This window comes from Zootermopsis nevadensis, unplaced genomic scaffold, assembly GCF_977971745.1.
Source record: "Zootermopsis nevadensis isolate Lab colony 2312 unplaced genomic scaffold, Znev_1.0 Znev_ptg000019l, whole genome shotgun sequence".
NCBI lineage: Eukaryota > Metazoa > Arthropoda > Insecta > Blattodea > Termopsidae > Zootermopsis > Zootermopsis nevadensis.
Genome location: NW_028259151.1, coordinates 10,321,776 through 10,340,589, shown reverse-complemented (window position 1 = coordinate 10,340,589; position 18,814 = coordinate 10,321,776). Strand labels below are relative to the sequence as shown.

The 18,814-nt window shown below is 43.7% G+C and overlaps 1 protein-coding gene across 3 annotated transcripts in view; it reads left to right on the top strand.

The window, feature by feature from the left end:
* The window catches only part of Ypel (Yippee-like), a 109,956-nt gene that overhangs the window by 65,014 nt on the left and 26,128 nt on the right, over positions 1–18,814 (top strand). For all 3 annotated transcript variants that reach the window (XM_022086497.2, XM_022086498.2, XM_022086491.2), the window contains one exon: positions 15,862–16,203. In XM_022086497.2, the coding sequence (XP_021942189.1) occupies positions 16,102–16,203 (102 nt within the window). In that variant the 5' untranslated portion in view covers positions 15,862–16,101. The remainder of the gene's footprint in view (positions 1–15,861; positions 16,204–18,814) is intronic.

Sequence of the window (18,814 nt, the reverse complement as noted above, 5' to 3'; positions counted from 1 at the left end):
ACAACCAGCATGATTCTGCAAATATGGACCCGTCTAAGTCTGTCCATCTGTCACGGCTTCCCCAGGAGTTAGACTAACCGCATGACAATGGGTGATTGAATTCCGAATCGTTTTTTGCATTGTAGGAGATCATTGTTGCATCTCGGATAACAGCGCAACAATGAGCTACGTGTTTTGGCCCGTTTGCGATCTTCTGTTAGTGGAGAAAGCATTTCACCGATTCCTGTTTATCGATTTTCAGTCTGTTTCGGAGGCGAATTGTTGTTCGGAGACGCGAAAGAACAATAGGGAAAAAGTCACATAGATTATACAATAGAAGCAGGGCGATGGCTGACGACGGAGGCAGAAGGAACCTCTGAAACTTCAGGAATACTTCTGTCAGGCTACACGGCACACAATTCCAGATGACAGTCATCTCGCCAAGGGAAACATGGCACGTGTTTGCTAATTCATTGAACATGTTTTGTGTGTACCTTGTGGCTCGGTATACTCTCGCCCCTAAAGGGGTAAATTGTCAGTAATTGGTGGAATTTCTTACCATCTTTCCGGGGTTTTTGAAATTATTAATGTTTCTTTCCCCTTGGCAGAGCACGGGCATTTTTAGAAGACGAGGATCTGCGGGCAGAAATCTTTGAACCTAGACTCACGCGCGTGCTACGTGGTTATCCGAGAGACCACTTTATTCCACGAGAATTGAGAGACGTTGAATTTTTGATCTATGGAAACACCCGTGATCTTTTGGCGATTTCACATCGCGATATGCGTTGTCCGGATTGGAAATAGCTGGCAGGCTACATCTCACACAAAACCGATTTTGGTAATTCGTCGTTTTAGTGAATCGTAAATTTGCCTGACCTGGTTTTTATTTTGAAATCTCACCCGCTTTTTACGTAACAGTGGACATTCCGTAGAACACTGACCTAATTAGTTCCTCAGGGACTCCTGAGAAAAACTGATTCTTTGTACTCGGATGTATTTGCATGTTTGATTGAGTCGGTATTAAGTTATGCAGACATTGTGAATTATGCATTATTTTGTCAATTGTGGGCCGTAGGTTCCGCCCTATTTGCGTAGAGTTGTACAGAAAACAAGCAACGAAGGACTTTGAGGTAATCTCGCATTCTTACGTCTTTAAACATCACTACGACGCCGAAGATAAGTCAGGAGCTTCAGGACTTAAAATATGAAAATATAAGTGGGCTTATGATGTATTTTACAACGCGCAGAGAGTCGACCAATCCCACGGAAGAAAAGGGTAATCCTCCGTCTTTTACGGAACACGAGAAGGCCTCTCACCCTTGTCCCGAGTCATATGAGTCCAGTTCACACACCCACTTTCTCTGAGATGCTTTTTAATATCATCCTCGCATCTGCCTCAGATCTTCAGAGTCGTCTTTTCACCAAAAGGTTTTACATCTGGCGTTGTTTGCATTTGTCACGGGCAAGGCATGATTTATAAGACGAATGAGGTTATTTCAGTGTAGTAGATTTTTGGAGAAAACACCATTTAATTGTATTAAAACGCTTCGTGGATGTTGCATTTTCGAGACGTTGATAAATTGTTCATATTCTGTTTAAACTGGCAAACGTCGTTAATAATAGACTGTTTAAAAAATGTAAAGCCTATGGAAGTAAATATTTGTCCACATACATAAATATTTGTGATTTCCGGACGTGTTGATTAATGGGATTTGAATCCACTCGACTTCGATGATTGTTCGCAGATGTGAATTCACGAAACAAACCAACCGACATTTACGTTCGTATCAAAATTTAAACAGTCCGTAATGTGTTGGTGGTTGGTTTATTTTACGTACAAAATTGTTTTAATATGGGCCTCGGGGAGGATCTGGTTTTTCTGATGCGTAGGCGTAGGGCACTGTCGGACCCTGACCTCACGATACTATGAGACTTTAAAGAAATGCGTCGTTATGTTTAGCGTTTTAACAGTTGCGAATTTCTGTTAGTAGCTTTAAATGACGGCGGTAGGCGGCAGCACGTGGGCCCCTGGCGTTTCTCCACGTTCTGAAACTAAGTAAAATAATAATTGTGAATTTATGTTTCGTATTTGTAATCTTCGGGACCTCAGGAGGTCAGATCCCAGCCCTGGGTAGAAGTTTATTTTCTTCGAAGAAAGTAGCTTGTATTTTTATAGATCCAAGTGTTCCATTCCTTCTACACACTTATCCGATATCCAGAATTTGAATGGATCACATTTTTTTGTAATTTTGAACGTACTTAATTTCCTTATGGCTATATTACACATTGAGCCGGGATAGCTCAGTCAGTATAGTGACTAGCTTCGGGGTTCGATCCCCGACGGGGGCAGAGGATTTTTCCTCTAGCCTCTGCGTCCAGTCTCCTGCCCAATGGGTACCGGGATCCTTTCCCGGGATTAAAGCACGGCCGGGACGTGATGCTGAACACTCACCCCATCTGTTGCTGAGGTCAAGAATGAGTAGGAGCTATACCTGCGCTCCCCCCCCAAGTGCCTACATGGCGTATAGTGGGACAGCTTTACTTTTATTACACATTAATACACATTTCTGATGAAACCATGAGTACCTTGTGACAATCCTTCCTGGAATGTTTGTATTTTTATAAAACACATGATACATATTTGCCCAGACATTGTAGCATAATTTTCCTTTGTACTTCCTTCGCGTGGAATTCTGAGTAGGTCTATTTACGTAGCGTTTGTGTTTAACGTGAGCTGTGGTTCTAATTTGTCAGTGATACTGTGTCTTTATAATGGGACATAATCTACTACAAACATATCATGTCGATTTTAATCTCACAGACGTCGCAGTTCCACGTAAAACACACTCGGCATTCTCCTGTCACCGTTTCTGGCAAGATGTCTTTCCGATTTCTTGTGTCGTGTTTGTTTCGCCCGTAATTTTGAGCGACAAATTAAGCAAACCATAGGAAATGTAACTTAAGTAACTTTAAACAGTTTCAGAACGTTTACTTAAATACAGTTCGCCACAGGTACCCCTAGGAGTTGCCCGTGCGTTTTAAGAAATGAGTGAAGAATATTGGAATTTATTTTAAAAGTCTTTGTCTCGAAAAGCGTCCATACAAAGTATTGGTTTTCCTCTCTGTTAGAAGATTTTTGAATCTCTGCTTGGAATTATAGGATGTGAAAATAGAAAGCCTGATTATGCCATTGAGGTCCTATTTTAACGATCGGATAAGATGGCATGAGGTGTCTTACGTTTGTTTTTAGACTTCTTGGAGTCGGCCCATCCATGGTTTGACATTTGTGCTCAAAAGGGTTGGTTCATCATTTTGTTCTTCGTTAAATTACTGTCGCTAATTTCGGAGTAACAGATCAGTAATTTTTAATTATCACAAACCGGTGCCGTGCTGGAAGGAAGTTATGTCGGCTGTAGTATAACATTTTAAGAGATAAATAATCATTTTGCGTAGATATTTGCAATTTCTAGAGTAATAGAACCAGGTGCCCCGCCCATGAATTCGTGATTCTAGATAGACTAGTGGTCACATCTAGACGCCAGTTTTGTTTACATTACTGATATGACGTCAATATAGGACAACTTATATGTTGGTGGTGGGCGGAATTGTTTTCATTGGAAAACGAGCGTATTGATTGGTTCAGTGTGGAGTGTGTGTCGGGAGTATGCGCACTACTTCGTATTGAAATGGGGTGGTTTTCCCTGGTGCAGTTACTACGCTGTTCAGCTTGTCGAGAAATGAGATGGAAATCTTCCAGCTCCCTTGTTCCAGGCACTAGTCGATGTGGAACTGCGAGATTCAAGCTCAGAGGTAAATGGGTCAGAACTGCTACCCTAGTTACCGTTTCCCTTCATCCCTCCTTCGTAAATAATGGCTACAGGTGGCGTGGGGGAAAATTCCGGGGGGTGTCCGTTCGCCATTTGCATCCTCGTGTGCGCGAGCCGCGCGCGCTTTAACCCGTGTAAAACCGAAACGTGGTGGGAAATACTGAGGAACTTATTATTATTATTATTATTAGTGTTCTGTGTGACGACAGGTCCATATGAACAGGATCCTTCCATCCTTTTCTCGGAGTGGGACCTGTTCATATACGTTCTTGGCAGATGATCCAGAAGTGGTTTGCCATTGCCTTCTTCTGTGTGTGAATGGAGTAATTGTTGGGATGCCACGGAGGAAAACTCCGTGTTGCCTAGACCACGGCCTTGCCCAACACAAGTTATAAATTCGGGCACCGCCGGGAATCGAACCCGAGACCCCCAGGATTACAAGGCCAGCGTTCTAACCGCTAGACCACCGTGGCGAACACTGAGGAACTAGCAGGAATTAATTGATGTGGAATCCATGCAGGTAAGTTGCGTGTTCCCCGGAACTGAAGGTTCGTCACGGCTGAAAGCGTCGCGTGTGTGTGTTCTACTCTGCAGCTGGTACTAAAAACAAATGACGCGCTGCCGAACTCCGATGTTTGCATGTGAAGTGACGGTATCGATCACTTCTGCATTGTCTCCTGCTCACGGAAGTGACATTGACACTTGCGTTGGTGTGTTCTCAGGTTATTATATGACAATTTGGTAGCCTCAGAGCGGCGAGATGCTTATCGCTACTCCATCTTTTGGACGCGTGACGGATTTATCCTGTTCCAAAGCAGCTTTCGGAAGACATCTGGTATTTGGTCATCAACACTTGAACGTATCTAAAAATATCTTGACCGTTCCAGTACGTCAATATCGAAACTTCAGTCGTACTAAGTACCCTGATATCTTCAAGGTCTGGTCCTCCGCCTGCTTGCAAATATGTTCGTTCTTTAAAAATGTTCTCTTATGTCATCGTCTCCAGTATCAGCTCCGTTCAGTCACCACGTAAGGTTTCAGTAATATGCCCACAGAAACTTTGATTTCTTTATAATCGTTAATGTGTTAGCTCTAAGTTCCAGGCGACCCTTGTGTCATTGGCGATTATATTATTATCTGAGCTTACTTTAAATCGTGGGTTTTCTTACAAGTTACACTTCGATTTTGGTTTGAGTAATGAACGATACTTCCCACAGAACCGTAGCTTGTGGTAGTGGACTTGCCGTACATCAGGCTGGTAGCGTAGGGTGTTGCTTTGGAAATAGTGATTCGTATGATGTAAAAAAAACGTTGAGTCAGTTGCCATGGACACAGATCCCCTCCCCAGACAATGATGTGTCCCGTGTTTGGAAACTGATGTCCCAGATGCATAGTTCGATAACTGTTAGGTTTCCTGCCAAAGCTTCCCAGAAGAACACAGTCCACGCTCTAACTGAGTAATTGTTAAGTTAAATTATCTCAGACGTCTCTGTTTCTCGCCGCTGCAACTCGCGATGAAAGCTGTTTCACGTGTAAGCCTATATGACAGGCGCATCCACAATCAAGGTTGTTCCATACGCCGACTCCTGCAGTCATCGGGTGAGATCAAGTTCAAGGGAATTCGCCAGAGCATCATCAGTGAAAACACGCGCTCGTGTTTTGTCTTGCAGGATCGTTCTTAACATTGATCTCAGTCCAAGTCAGTTTCGTATGTGCGGTGTGTACTTAATTGAGAAGCTGTGGATAGGCGTAATTGTTTTGTTTGAAAAACAGCTGACATGCGCCTGTCGCAGTGTTGCACACGGATTTTGCCCCTCAGTGCAGGCGTTTTAGAATCGATTTGCGTTGCCTTTGTTATCCCCAGAATACTCCCGATCTAGGTCTATGATTATTCTAACGTAGCGAGATTTTTTTATGTGGGAGACAAACTGACAAGCCGAAGGTAACAGATGGCAGTACTAGCTCATCTTCAGGCACCATTTTTCATAAACTAAACCGGTGTAGATACTTTTCCGTGTTAGTAAGCGATTTATGCCGATTTATAATGAACTGTGATGTCTGAAATTGCTTTTGTTGTTGTTGTATGAAATGCTGGGCCAGAAGTGTTTTGTTCGGTATCTCATTTCTGCTTTTTCAAGCCATTTTACTTGAACGTGGCGACCGAACGTGTTCTTTTGACACTTTTTTAAGCCCCTGTTGTTCAGAAACCTCCGTGATTCAACACATTTGATAGCGGAGAACCGTGTGTACGTTGGATTATTGCGGTTTTAGTGAAGCACTTTCGATATCGGTTAGATTTTCATCTTCCGATTAGGAGAATTTGCCCGAAATATTTAATTGCCCGTAGATATGTCTCATACCGCCACGGTGGTCTAGCGGTTAGAACGCTGGCCTTGTAATCCTGGGGTCTTGGGTTCGATTCCCGGCGGTGCCCGAATTTATAACTTGTGTTGGACAAGGCCGTGGTCTAGGCAACACGGAGTTTTCCTCCGTGGCATCCCAACAATTACTCCATTCACACACAGAAGAAGGCAATGGCAAACCACTTCTGGATCATCTGCCAAGAACGTATATGAACAGGTCCCAGTCCGAGAAAAGGATGGAAGGATCCTGTTCATATGGACCTGTCGTCACACAGAACACTAAATAATAATATAATAAGATATGTCTCACATTCTTGATAGCGGATTTATAGAAAATAAGTATCACGCTTTAAGATCCATGGCTGGCTTTCAGAAGCTCTGGTTGGACACCATCGACTGTCAGTTGAACGTAAGTGTGTATGTATTATTTCTGAACGTAGTTTCTTCTGTCATCTCCGCGATATGACCTCAGAACTCGCGTCTCAATTGTTCAGCGGCAGTAGTTAGTGTCAAATACGTTATAATATACCTTTTGGTTGTTGTATGTTACCACATGCAATGCCCCTATGCCTAAAGAAATGCCCGTCTGTGGTTAGTTGACATCATTCACGGAGAGATGGATCCCGTTTGGGCACTTCGTGCGATTGAAATCGATACAAGACGTAATTCAATTGAATAAACGATAAACTGATTCCACGGAACAGAGTCCCTTTTGAGAGTATGAAATTCCCCGCGTGTCGTGGTACTTCGATGTGTTGGTATAAACGTGAGATTGGTGCATTTGCTACACTCCCGATACAAAAGGAGAAGGAACTCTTTTCACAGTTTGCTAACCTGACTTTAATTAACCCCTACGGTCGTCCAGATAATATATAAGAATTCAGCCCGTACCGCAAAGAAAACACCACGTTTCACCAACTGTCGATGCCTGGATGCGTGTTTCTAGTTTGCAGAAATGTCTCCCACACGGAGTTGGCGAAGGCCCACAGCAAACCCAAGGCTTTCACAGAAAATGTAAGAACTGATTAAACTTGTCGAGGAATATGGTTAATTATATTTTCGACAAAACTTCCTGACTCGTTTAATTCCTAGTTTATTCCGGTTGTGGCTTTGAGAAGCAATTGCATATTAACCGATTGATAAACTGGTTTTTATCCTTTAAGGAATTGGTTTTACTTTTGATGTATGTAAGCGTCATACCGAGACGAATTTCAAATTTGCTTAGGTGTTCGCTGTTTAATGCATGGGGAATGAGTCACTGTTTACATTCATCGTGATTCATTCCATTGTGTTCACTATGGAAGTCAAAGTTCGTTTCCTTTATAAGGACGCAGAGTTAATGCAGTGAGACATACTAGCTTATAGCAGAGGTTTGCAAAGAGTGGTCCGTGAACCTTATTAAGGTGGTCTGCTGAACACTAAAGAATTCTTAACACATCGGGAAAATTAGTTCAATTGAAATATTCATATTGGTGCGAAGTATGGGTTTATTCCAGACACACCTAAGATCGAAAGGATTCTTACTTTCGTGTGGATTGCATTGGCGTTGGTGGAATTCGTGTTTTGTCACCAATTTCCCCGATTCAAACAGGAAGGTGGAGATTTTGAGTAGAAATGTGTAACCTAGAACACGTGCTCTGGAGAAACTGAGATCGCATAAGAAAACTTATTCTCATTACAGCATGACGAGCATTTAGTGTCTCCCGGTGATCTTTGCATGCTTTTCATTTCATCTCCCGTCATAAATTCGTAGGCTCGGTACGACGAAAATAATCATTGACGAAATTTTTATTATGGAGTGACGCCAGGGGTCATTAAATACGCAATGTGTCCTCATATATTTCGCGTAAGATCAGACCAATTAAAATATCATATTATTTCATTAGAACACAAGTAACTGGGCCGCGCTTTCGGGAAGTCCCGAGCCCAAATCTCGACCCGGAAACCAGCAGTCATCAGGCGTTACGTGGTTTTCCGCAGTTACTCCGGGCTAATTCCAGGATATTACGTTAATTTAGGCCGCGTCAACTTCCTTCCACGTCCTTTCTAATCCACTATTCATTACTCATTCGACGCTGTGTTATTTTAGCTACTGACTGTCGTTAAGTGGACCACGAGTTCGCAAAATAAACGACAATGTAAAAAAAATATTTAAATTATTTCGCTGAAAGGTAACAGAGCGCAAGAACATTTAATTTAATACAACGTTACTCACTGAGACTGATGTTTTAATATTTTCCGTCAAATCACAATTTTTAATAAGATAATAAAATATAAAATATTTAAAATATCATTTCACGTTCCGCATCGAATGATCGATTTACAAATTGGAACGTTCCAATTTGTAAATCGATCATTCGATGCGGAACGTGAAATGATATTTTAAATATTTTATATTTTATTATCTTATTAAAAATTGTGATTTGACGGAAAATATTAAAATATTAACCTAATTCACAATATGACGCAAATATACTACCTCACTGAGACTGGTGATTCATATTCATAAAAAAATACAAAATCAGATGCCTCGTTAAAGGTCGTATTAATCGTCTTGTGAATTAGTGTGGAGTTTTACATTATCCTCTTCCATCCCATTGCGTGTACTAAAGCACTGACGATGTCCTCAGAGATTGCTGATAACTGGTTTGTAAGGCTTATCTCTGCTTCACAACAGAAGACAGATTCACACGCAAAAGCATGTGAAACTTTAGCGTTAATGCAAAAAATATTGCATTTAACCCTTGTAAGCATCACACAAGGGATTTTGCATTTACCTGTAGCTGATAAGGGTTGTGTCCTCTACAGTGGAATTTACTGCTAGTGAGCATTAAATATTCACACTAACGTTCTGATTAACAAACGCATACCATTGAGAGCGACTTAACCTGCAAATGAGAACATTTCTTATACAGTGCGTCGTTAATACAAAGTTTGTTTCCTCGTAATGTCTATCGGAAAACGTTACATTACGCATAGAGAATCAGACAGCAGTTGAGTATTTAAGGCTTCGACCGGGATGTTCTTTTGTTAAATCGTATGTGGTACCGCCTGATTCGACTTCTAATGGTTAAGTGAAGTGTTTTCTTCGCGGTACGGTCTGGATTCGTAAATATTATGAAGACGAGCTTCGGCTTCGAAGGGTTAACCAGCTGATTTTCGTAATGGTGAGGTGTAGTGTTTTCTTCGCGGTACGGACTGAATTCATAAATAATATTCAGACGATCTTCGGCTTCAAAGGGTTAAATAGTGCACACGCCTGTGTCTTGCTTGGAATCAAGGGATGCTGTTTCTGGTTTTACAGACGCCAGATAATGCGAATGTCGGTTTTCAGCTTTGCCGCAGTTGGCAGCGATCAGCTGTTCGGGTTTGTTGAACAGTTACATCGTCCTGATGTAGGACGCGAGCATTTCTGGAACGTCTGTATGCGTCTAAACAACCTAGAAGGCGTCCATATTAGGGCTCACCGCCGCCAGAACTTTAAACGTGACACAAACCAGTTGCCAGATGATGATGATGATGGCGATGATTTGTTGTGTTCGTTAATTTCCATCACTGCTGATGAAGGTTAGCGAACATTGTTTTGAAAGATAAACAAATCCGACGGATTAAATGATGGTTTCAGAAAAACTTCGCGTATATTTGACATGTCCACCCGTCTGCTCGTTTCGCTTATGCAAAGTAAAAATCTCTCTGGATGAACGGATTTTATGTAAAGTTGACAGAAGCCTCCATTGACCGCAGTCGATATAAATGAGTTTTAGCTCAGGTTGGTCAACATTTTTCATTCACAAATTCTAGTCTCCAGTGATACTCGTGTTAATAAGGAATCATGCAATTTCGATACTCTAAGCATTTTTTCCCCAGCGGCACTAATTTGTAGCGCGCTCTTTTCCTTGGACCCGACGTAGGCGAAACGCGCAGTTTTGCTACCGGCTACTGAAACTTGGCTGAGTACAGAAGTTACCCCGATGTTTGTAACCCGGGTCGCAAAGTAGAACATCGTCTGCGCGCAACTGTTCGATTACCAGAGCGTGTTTCACATTATATCGTAATCTTACGACGCCCAAACGAATTTACGTTTCCAGTCAATTTCTGTTAAAAGCGAGGAAGTTTCAGAGCCGTGTTTAATGGTGACTTTGTACGAGTAATCGCAATCATTCTTCGAGTCATTTATTACGAGAATTGGAATGTGCCCCAGCGTCAGATTTCGTGACATTGTGGTAATCGGCTCTCGAGGCACGTTCCGACGAACGGACGGACATTCCGCATCAGATACGCGTATTTATGAATTTTTTAGTAGCCGTATTACCTGGAAATTTCGTGTTGTTGTCTCGGGGCCGAAACTCGACTGTCGAATTTAGAACCAACTGAGGTACAGTTTGTGATGGGGGGGGGGGGGGGGGAAGGAGTGAGTTGGCGTGTTCTCGCTGTTCGAGGGTACGGTTTCAGCCTTTAAATGACTCAGGAACACTAATGTCGACTGGAGGGAGGTAGCCAGAGTTTCTGTGCATGGTACAGCTGTGTTAATGGTAATTATCCTTCACTTCAGTCGATTATCTTCTGCGACTTGGCTGTTGATGTTGTGTGCCGTCTAATTTGTGTCCTGCGACCTCCCACAAGCTATGGTGTTCATCTACCAGGGCGGGCTTCTTCATTGACTCAAGGGTCAGTATTCTGCGCCTTAATTATGAGGTTCATTAGAGGGCTGTGGAGTTTAAGTGGGATGGGGGCATAACCGCAGAACTTGTTAACAGAATTGTTCCGTAAATTATTCTGATTGATGACGTTTTTGTGCATTGCCGTTGTGTGCTAGGACAGCGGCGAAGGCCCCAGCTCGTGCATGACAACCATCGCCTATACAGAAGACGGCTTTGCCCAGCGACTGTATAGCGAGATTGTATCGACGTTCAGTCGTGCGGTAAATAGCATTGTTTGCCAAGTTTTTATGTAACGCGGCGCATTAGCTGACAGTCACTGAAGGTCTACTGCTTCACGGTTTATTTACATTCACGAGAAAATCGCGATGAAGTCGACGGGACAGCTTTACTTTTACCAATCCCTCCTTCTGCTTTCAAATTAATTATTAATTAAATGTCATTCGACATTATATGGACTGAGCTTGTGACAACGTCGTTGAATAAGCTTTAATTAAATAGGATAATATTTGCTACTATTCCGTTGTAAATCTTATGTTCTCTTCTGCTGTGTAAATAACCTAAACATGGGTTACCCTGATGATGGAGGCAGAAAGGGCCTTAGAAACGTTGGTAAGATTCTACCAGATTACACGGTACAACAACCCAGAAGACGGCTATCTTCAGACTCACGCCGTGAAAACTTCAAATCCTACTTTATATAGAGTTTTTTTTTAAAAATTTCTCAGGCCATTGGTTCTTTGCATTTTGGCTTATGAAACAGTTGGGCTGCCGAAACTCTCGTAATGCCCCTTCCCAGAACTAGTTCGCCGTAAGACCTCGCAAGTAGCCGTCCGCCAGAATAATCTCGGATGTTCTTAGGGCGTCGTTAAATGTATTCAAGGATTACCGACGTTCACGCATTGAAGGAAACCGTGGATTCTTTCGGACTGAAGTAAACGGAAGTGAGTTTCGGTCTGGGACAGGCCAGATGGTCCTCAAGGTTGGGCTGGCCCGTGGAGTGTTGACAGTGGCTTCGAAGAGACGGAAGTAGCAGGGCGATGTCGGTGTCTGGACGACAGCCTGAGGCGAGGTACGGGACAGCATTGGGCACCTGCTACCTCCTGAAGAAGTCCGTTCTGCAGATACCGTTGTCTTGCGAGTGATCCGAAGCGTATGCCCGAGGTAGCGCAGGCGGAAGAAATCAATCAAACTATAATTGTAATTGTCAGCCGTCACGCTGTCTTTACCGCTGTGGGGCGGGTGGGCGAATTGAGTGTAGGCAGATGAGGCCAATGACAGCGGCGAACTCGTACTGCATACACAAGTTCCCTTGCCTGACGACCAGATGACACATAATTCCTGAGTTTGTACTTCGTCGTTGGCATTGAATCTTCGGCAAGCGTGGATGAAGACCACGTGAGTCTTTTCTGAACACAAAGGAAAGGCAGATTGGAGCAAACTCACGGCTTCTCTGTGTCATTCCAGGAAGTCGATTACAGCCACACGCCCCTCCCACCCCTCGTCACATCGTCACTCTTCCATCAGACTTGGCCTCGTGTTGTTCGCCGTCATTCGAGCTGCTTTTGAACTTCCTTCCACAGGACTAATTGTTGGTAGATGCAGCCCCGTGCCTTCTTGATCAGTTAAGACTAACTTTTCTCCGCTCCTCAATTCTCAATCTACGCAACCGTGTCTGTCGGTACTTTTAAACCTAAATCCTCATGAAAGTGGAATGAACGTCTGCACTGTTTCATACACCAATTGGTGTTTACGATCTGAATTAAAAATTTTGCATACGAATTCCAGTGGTTTAAAATTTATGACATTAATTTGTTAATTATTCTATTTGTGGGTCAAGGGATAGAGAACTTGCACGACCTAAACGCAGATGGAATGATTTTAATTACCGAAAAATAAATAAATGTCTGAAGATGTGGACTGGGTTCATCTTGCTTACCCTCTGGTCCAGTGGAGAGTTTCTCTGAAAGTGTTCGGGAAATTTCTTGATTAGTTGGAAGCTCTAAGCACGTCATAATTAGCAGGTTTTGCGACTCCAGTGCGCAGCTCCTTTGCGCAGGGAAAGGAGTTTCCATTCCTCCGTATTTTCGCTCTTTTCTTGTGGTCTGTTAGCCTTTCATTAGAATGCGACTGACTTATTTGCTGGGAGGTACAGTCTGAGTCAAAGCCACATATTACCATACAGTATACCGCAGTTATAACTCCGACACTGTGACTTTATTTTTGGCTAAACTGATGGATTGATCCAAGCTTCAAAATTAATAAGGATTTATATCGGACCGATACGAACAAATATTACGGGAACTGACAATGGATCCAAATATTAAATTTAATCTAAATCAATCGAGTACTTTGCGGGCTAGTGGAGAAATCGACACGACCGTTGCAGAAAGCGTTCGTGCACTTTTCACAAAAGCTTTAAAAATGCCGATACAGTGGACGATTATTACGAGGAACTTGAAACAGAATGGAAAATGTGAGACATTTCTTCGTACCTTTCGTGCTCATGAGGGTAGTTTGACTAACCGAAAACTTTGTGGTGTGATTCGCGTTGATGACAGGTAAGTTACGGACTCTCTGACTTATGGCGCGTCCTTCAATCTGTGTTCCGTTTCACTTTCGATGTGACTCGACTGTTTTGCTTGGTTTGTGTTTCTACGTAATTATCTTGTTGTGGGGTAAAAAGTTGTGGTTTAATCAGAGATTACACAGTGGGTTATTTATTTGTTTTCAAATCACCAACCAACTATCCAACCGAGCAGAAAACTAACTGAGATGGCTGTCTTCTGGATTGTAGCGCCGTGTAGTTTGGTAGAAGAATATTGACGTTTCGGAGGTCCTTACTGCCTCCATCATCAGGACGATAAGCTAAAAGCAGTGTTGTGCAAGGAAAAGACGTCGTCCCATGCTAGGTCAGACCGTCTTACATTTATGTAATGCAGGAACAAACGTCATTAGGTTTTCTGTGTGCGTAGTAGGACGCATATACGTAAATAATTTTCTTGGTTTTTAGATTTTCTCCCGAAATAATCCTTTGTATACCTGAAGAGTAAACTTCCTGAGAGATTTCTCGAAACATTTTAGCATAATTCAGGTTCCCAAGCTCGCTGCTTACGATCAATAATCTCTTTATGGCACCTCGTAGAATTTTTGTCTGTAGTGGGAGTTGTATACAGTGCATGTTTCTGTTTCACGAGACTGTAATTTACCTAATTTAATTATTGAGGTTAATAATGGAGGAAGGTTGCAAAGCCCTTAAGCGTATGTAAGGCGCGTTTTTAATATTAAAAGCGTTGCAGTGCATCGCGGCTTATAAGCCATACGAAATAATGTATGGAAGAAACACAGGATTTTCAGGGCGTTAGGTAGCAGTACCAGGATGGAGTAGTTACGTATTTCGTAATTACTCTTTACCAAATATTATTACGGCGACAGATGCAGGAGATGAGATGGACAGGACATGTAGCACGCACAAGTTTTAATCGGAAAACCTGAAGGGAAGGCACCACTTGGTAGACCTAGGCGCAGATGGAATGACAATTAAAAACAGGTCGTCTAACAGCTGCATGTGAGGTCGTGGACTGACCCTGGCTCTGAACAGGGACCAGTGGAACACACTCGCCGGGTTCCGCAAAGGACGGGGAATTCCCTGGCCAGCTGAGCGAGTAACATGGCTGCTCAAGAAGGAATGTGATACACGCAAAAGTTAAGTGTTGTTTAAAACCAATGAAAGTTTGTGGGCAGATGATTTAGTAAGTAAAGTATTTTTTATTAAAAGGGCTGTGAGGAATTTTCACCCATGTGAGAGAAAAGATGTCGAACTCAGATCGGGTTAGCTCAGTATAGTGACTGACGGCTTGGATGTTGGATGACCTGTGTTCGATTCCAGGCAGAGTATCGGTAGTAAAACTGCCAGAACGCGAAACTGGCTTCCCAGCTCAATGTAGTACCCGTGTTAATAACGAGACGCCCTCCTGAACGTCTTCATGACGTCGCGTTTAATAAAGAACAGCGAGAGTTTTACTGCCTGCTCGTTAAGTGAAGTCCTGACTACACCGGGGGGCACATTGCTATGACTGGCATCCGGTGACGTACCGAAGGGAGCTGTAGTTTGTCGCGGCCACTTCTGCAAAGTGCTGACGCTCCTCGGGGTCGAGTCGGGCCGATCCACAGCGGGTACTTTCCCTTCACGGTTGCCCTGTCTAGAAAACTCCCCGCGTCGGTTTATACGTTCGCTGTTTGAGATTTCAAATATTGACTTCCGCGGCTGAGAGGTGAGGACTTTGGATTGTCGTCGGCTTTGAGTAAGGAGGCCTACAGCCCGGTTTGTTATCAGCATGAAATCTACCTCTACTTTTCTCTTAGCATGCATGTAGTAACTATGTTGTTGCTTTCAAGACTGTGGCCACTAGCTCTGTCTGTTATGTACACTTGGCATTTTGTGGTCAATGTCATTACCAGCTTTCATATTCGTCATTTCTATAATTAGCTTTATTTTCCTTCCACACGTCAGTTCGTAACAACTTCCTGTTTCTGCTCGTCAGTGTCAGCCTTTGATTTCCTTCAGCGACCGCTGGCCGTGGACACCCTAAGTCGGCCGTAAGGTGGCTGACTCGCGGTCAATTACCGAGTTCCAGTCTCGGCGTTCCTGTGACATTCCGTGTGAATGCCGACACCTCGTCCCACATCCCTCCGAAAGGTTCCGCCATTCGTTTTTTCATTTCTATTTTGATGATACATTGCCACTGCAGTGGATGGAGAAACCATTATCGGGTCCAGTCATACTTTCTACCACTGGCTACAGGGTGTTCAAAAGTAGACGCAGATCGTGGAACAGACTGAATCGCTGTCCTTACGCGTGCTGAATTTCGACCGGGGGGGGGGGGGACATAACTGAAGGAAATGTTTCTTAAATTATTTTTGAACGTGCTGTATCATGGATCTTTCGCAGTCGTCGGTTCAGCCGGTTTGAAATGTTGAGGCAGATCTGAGTTTGTCGCGTGATGACTGATGATTTCTCTCCTTTGATTTCAGGGCAGCCGGTGGCTACGTTGTGACGTCACAGGTAGTGCAGTGTAATCATCATACGCAGGAGCAGCAATCTTGACGGGGGCGGTGGGCTCTTGAGGGCTGTGGCCTCGGGGCTAAACCGGCAGGCTGTATGGCACTGGGGTCCCCTCGCCACCATCACCACCTCCTCCACCACCAAGACCTGTACTATTACCTTTACCATCACCGGCATCGCCTCCTCTCTCAGTTGGCTCGTTCAGCAACATGGTGAAGACCTTTCAAGCCTATCTGCCCAACTGTCACCGCACATACTCGTGCATCCACTGTCGGGCACACCTAGCCAATCACGACGAACTCATATCAAAGGTGAGTGTGTCCTTGTGGCAGTCGAGAACAGCTCGTGGGCCACCAGACGCCATTGAATGTCTTTTGTAGATTATGGGAAATGTCTGGAAGATCGATATATTTTCTTGCTAGAATGCAGGAAAATGAGACAGAACTTTTTGTTAGTGCAGTATCAATCATTTGCTGTACGAAGGTTTAGAAAATTTGGAAAAGAAATAACCCGTATTTTATATTTATAGCTCACCACGTACACACAAAGGTTGTGTATTACTGTCGGCCGTGTGTGTGTGTATACTTTTTATTCGTAATCTTGCTGGCACAGCGAAGAATTCGCGTGGCTAATCTCACCTCCTCGCTGGTATGCAAAATAGGACAGCATCCTTGTACTTCTGCGCAGTCGTAAAGTAGTGGTGGATTATGAATGAAAGCAAGCTGAATGTCGTATGAGAATTGACGTCATCACAGCTTTGGGAATGTGGATAACAACGAGGGCGAAGAGTCCCACATGTTTACACGGCGTCAAAATTGAAGACAGTCCACGTTTAGTGTCCAAAAAAAAAATCGGTATGTTCGAAAGCAACCGATTGTGAAACTTGCATCTGATTCGTGGTTCGCCTGGACTCGTCGACTACCCACATTGCCGTCGAGTAGGCTGGGTTGCTGTCGGTACTGGCAGGCGCTTCGCTCGGTACGATTTCTGTCTCGCTCGGTACAATTTCTGTCTCGCTCGGTACAATTTCTGTCTCGCTTATTCTGTTTATCTCTTCAAGTACACATTTAGACGTTGTTCACGGTTGATCAAACGTGTATTTTTGTGTCGTCACGAGTTCCGTGAAACGGAAACGTGAGGGCTAGCTTGCCAGCAGTCAGCTTCTCTCTGTCGGAAAATGTGCACATAAAGGCGCGGTGACAGGCCATGCGAGACTGTCTTATTGAAAATGGAGCCACACATTTAACCTTAGATTCTGGATTTTAGTTAAAGCAGAATGTTATGCTTGCGTCGTAAATTATTTCCCGGTCCAAAAAATTTGACGTTTATGTTGAAGGAAGTTTTTTATGCATGCGAAACAGTCATTAGGAAAGTTGACTTTCATCATTAACGATGTTTTGTTCCTCTCCGTCCGTAATTTGGAATTTCACCTCCACGCGTCCATTTCCCTAACGTCATTGTCTTTTTGTGCGTGAGACCTGATGATCTCACGCGTCTTACATCACATTTCTTTGTCCGGTCTACACTTGAGTGCGCATGTTGCTACGCGTCTCTCATCAACTCCACGTGCAATGCACCATTTGCTTGCGTGCACAATGGAATTCGTTATCACAGTTTTTAGTCACCAACCCTTGGGGGTCTTCTCTCCCCGCTCCGCAGCGGTACGGCGACTTTTATGAAGTGAGTTTTATTCGACATGTATGAATCCGTCGTCATCTGCAAGGGTCGCGTTCTTAAAAAGACGCCGTGGTTGGCAAGACCGGTGGCCAGAGTCAGGTTAATTTGCCCGTTCCTTCCCGATATACGAAAGTGCGTCGAAGCGGTAATCTGGAAGCTAGAAAAGTGATTTCGGCCGTCATTGCAGACCTCCACAGACTCGCAGACAGATAGGTCCGTCCGTCCTCAGCCCTGACGATGGAGACATAATGGTTCTCCGAAACGTTGGCATTTCCCGACGAGGCTACGCGGCGTATAATGGAGAAGAGTTCGCTTTCCGCGTATCGAGTGTGCAAAAGTGGCCCGAAAGAAATTCTGGTATCAGCGAGTGAAGGAGAAGCTTGTACTTTGCATCCTCAGCATTCTTTGCGGGGGGTGGGGGGGTTATATACGTGGGTGAACGTAGTTGGTGGCTTGGAGTGGGGAGAAGAGGAGAAGATTCTACTTCGAGCCGCGGGGTTGGTGGCCTGGCACCAAAAATACGTAATGGATGTTGTTCTGCCCTGGATGCGTCGCTTCCTGAACAAGAAGGGAGTTCGACGCATATGATTTCCGTGTTCTGCAAACCCGTAACAAAAGGCAAGCAACGCAGCTCTTGGTAATATTATGTCGAAGTAGTTTTAGTAACATTTTCAAAAGGCACGCGTCAGAACAAGTTCGGTCTTGCGCATGGTCAACTTTAAAACCTTCTCTGTACCAGTACGATATTCTGGCACAGCCCTGGTACATCTGCCTTACGAAGGTTACAGTTGCTTAGCTGGTCTTGGAGCTCCTTAGCCTCTGATGTTCATTGCCGTGATACTGGACTTTATCTGGAGTAAAGAGAATCCAGGAAAACCCTTCCTCATTAAGATTCGTTGTGAAATTGTCCCTCAGCGGTCATTGGGTGTGATTCCCACATTATATTCCCCTGGTCATTCGATCATTCGACGACATCTACGTTCCATTGTCCTTATCGTAGTACCGGAAACTGTCGTAAAATACTTTGCATCTTCCCTGCCGCGTCTCTGTCCTCAATTGGAAAATCTTCCTTCAGCGTTTGTGAATAAGATTTATGTATTTCTCATACTTTTGATTTGATCGCCCTAATATTTTCGTTTCTCAACTAAAAATAATAATGTAGCAGTCTGCGTCTATGTGCGATCGAGTAGATGAACTTGGAATGACAGATAATTCGCGTGTTGGTTAGTGAGGCGAAATGTGGTT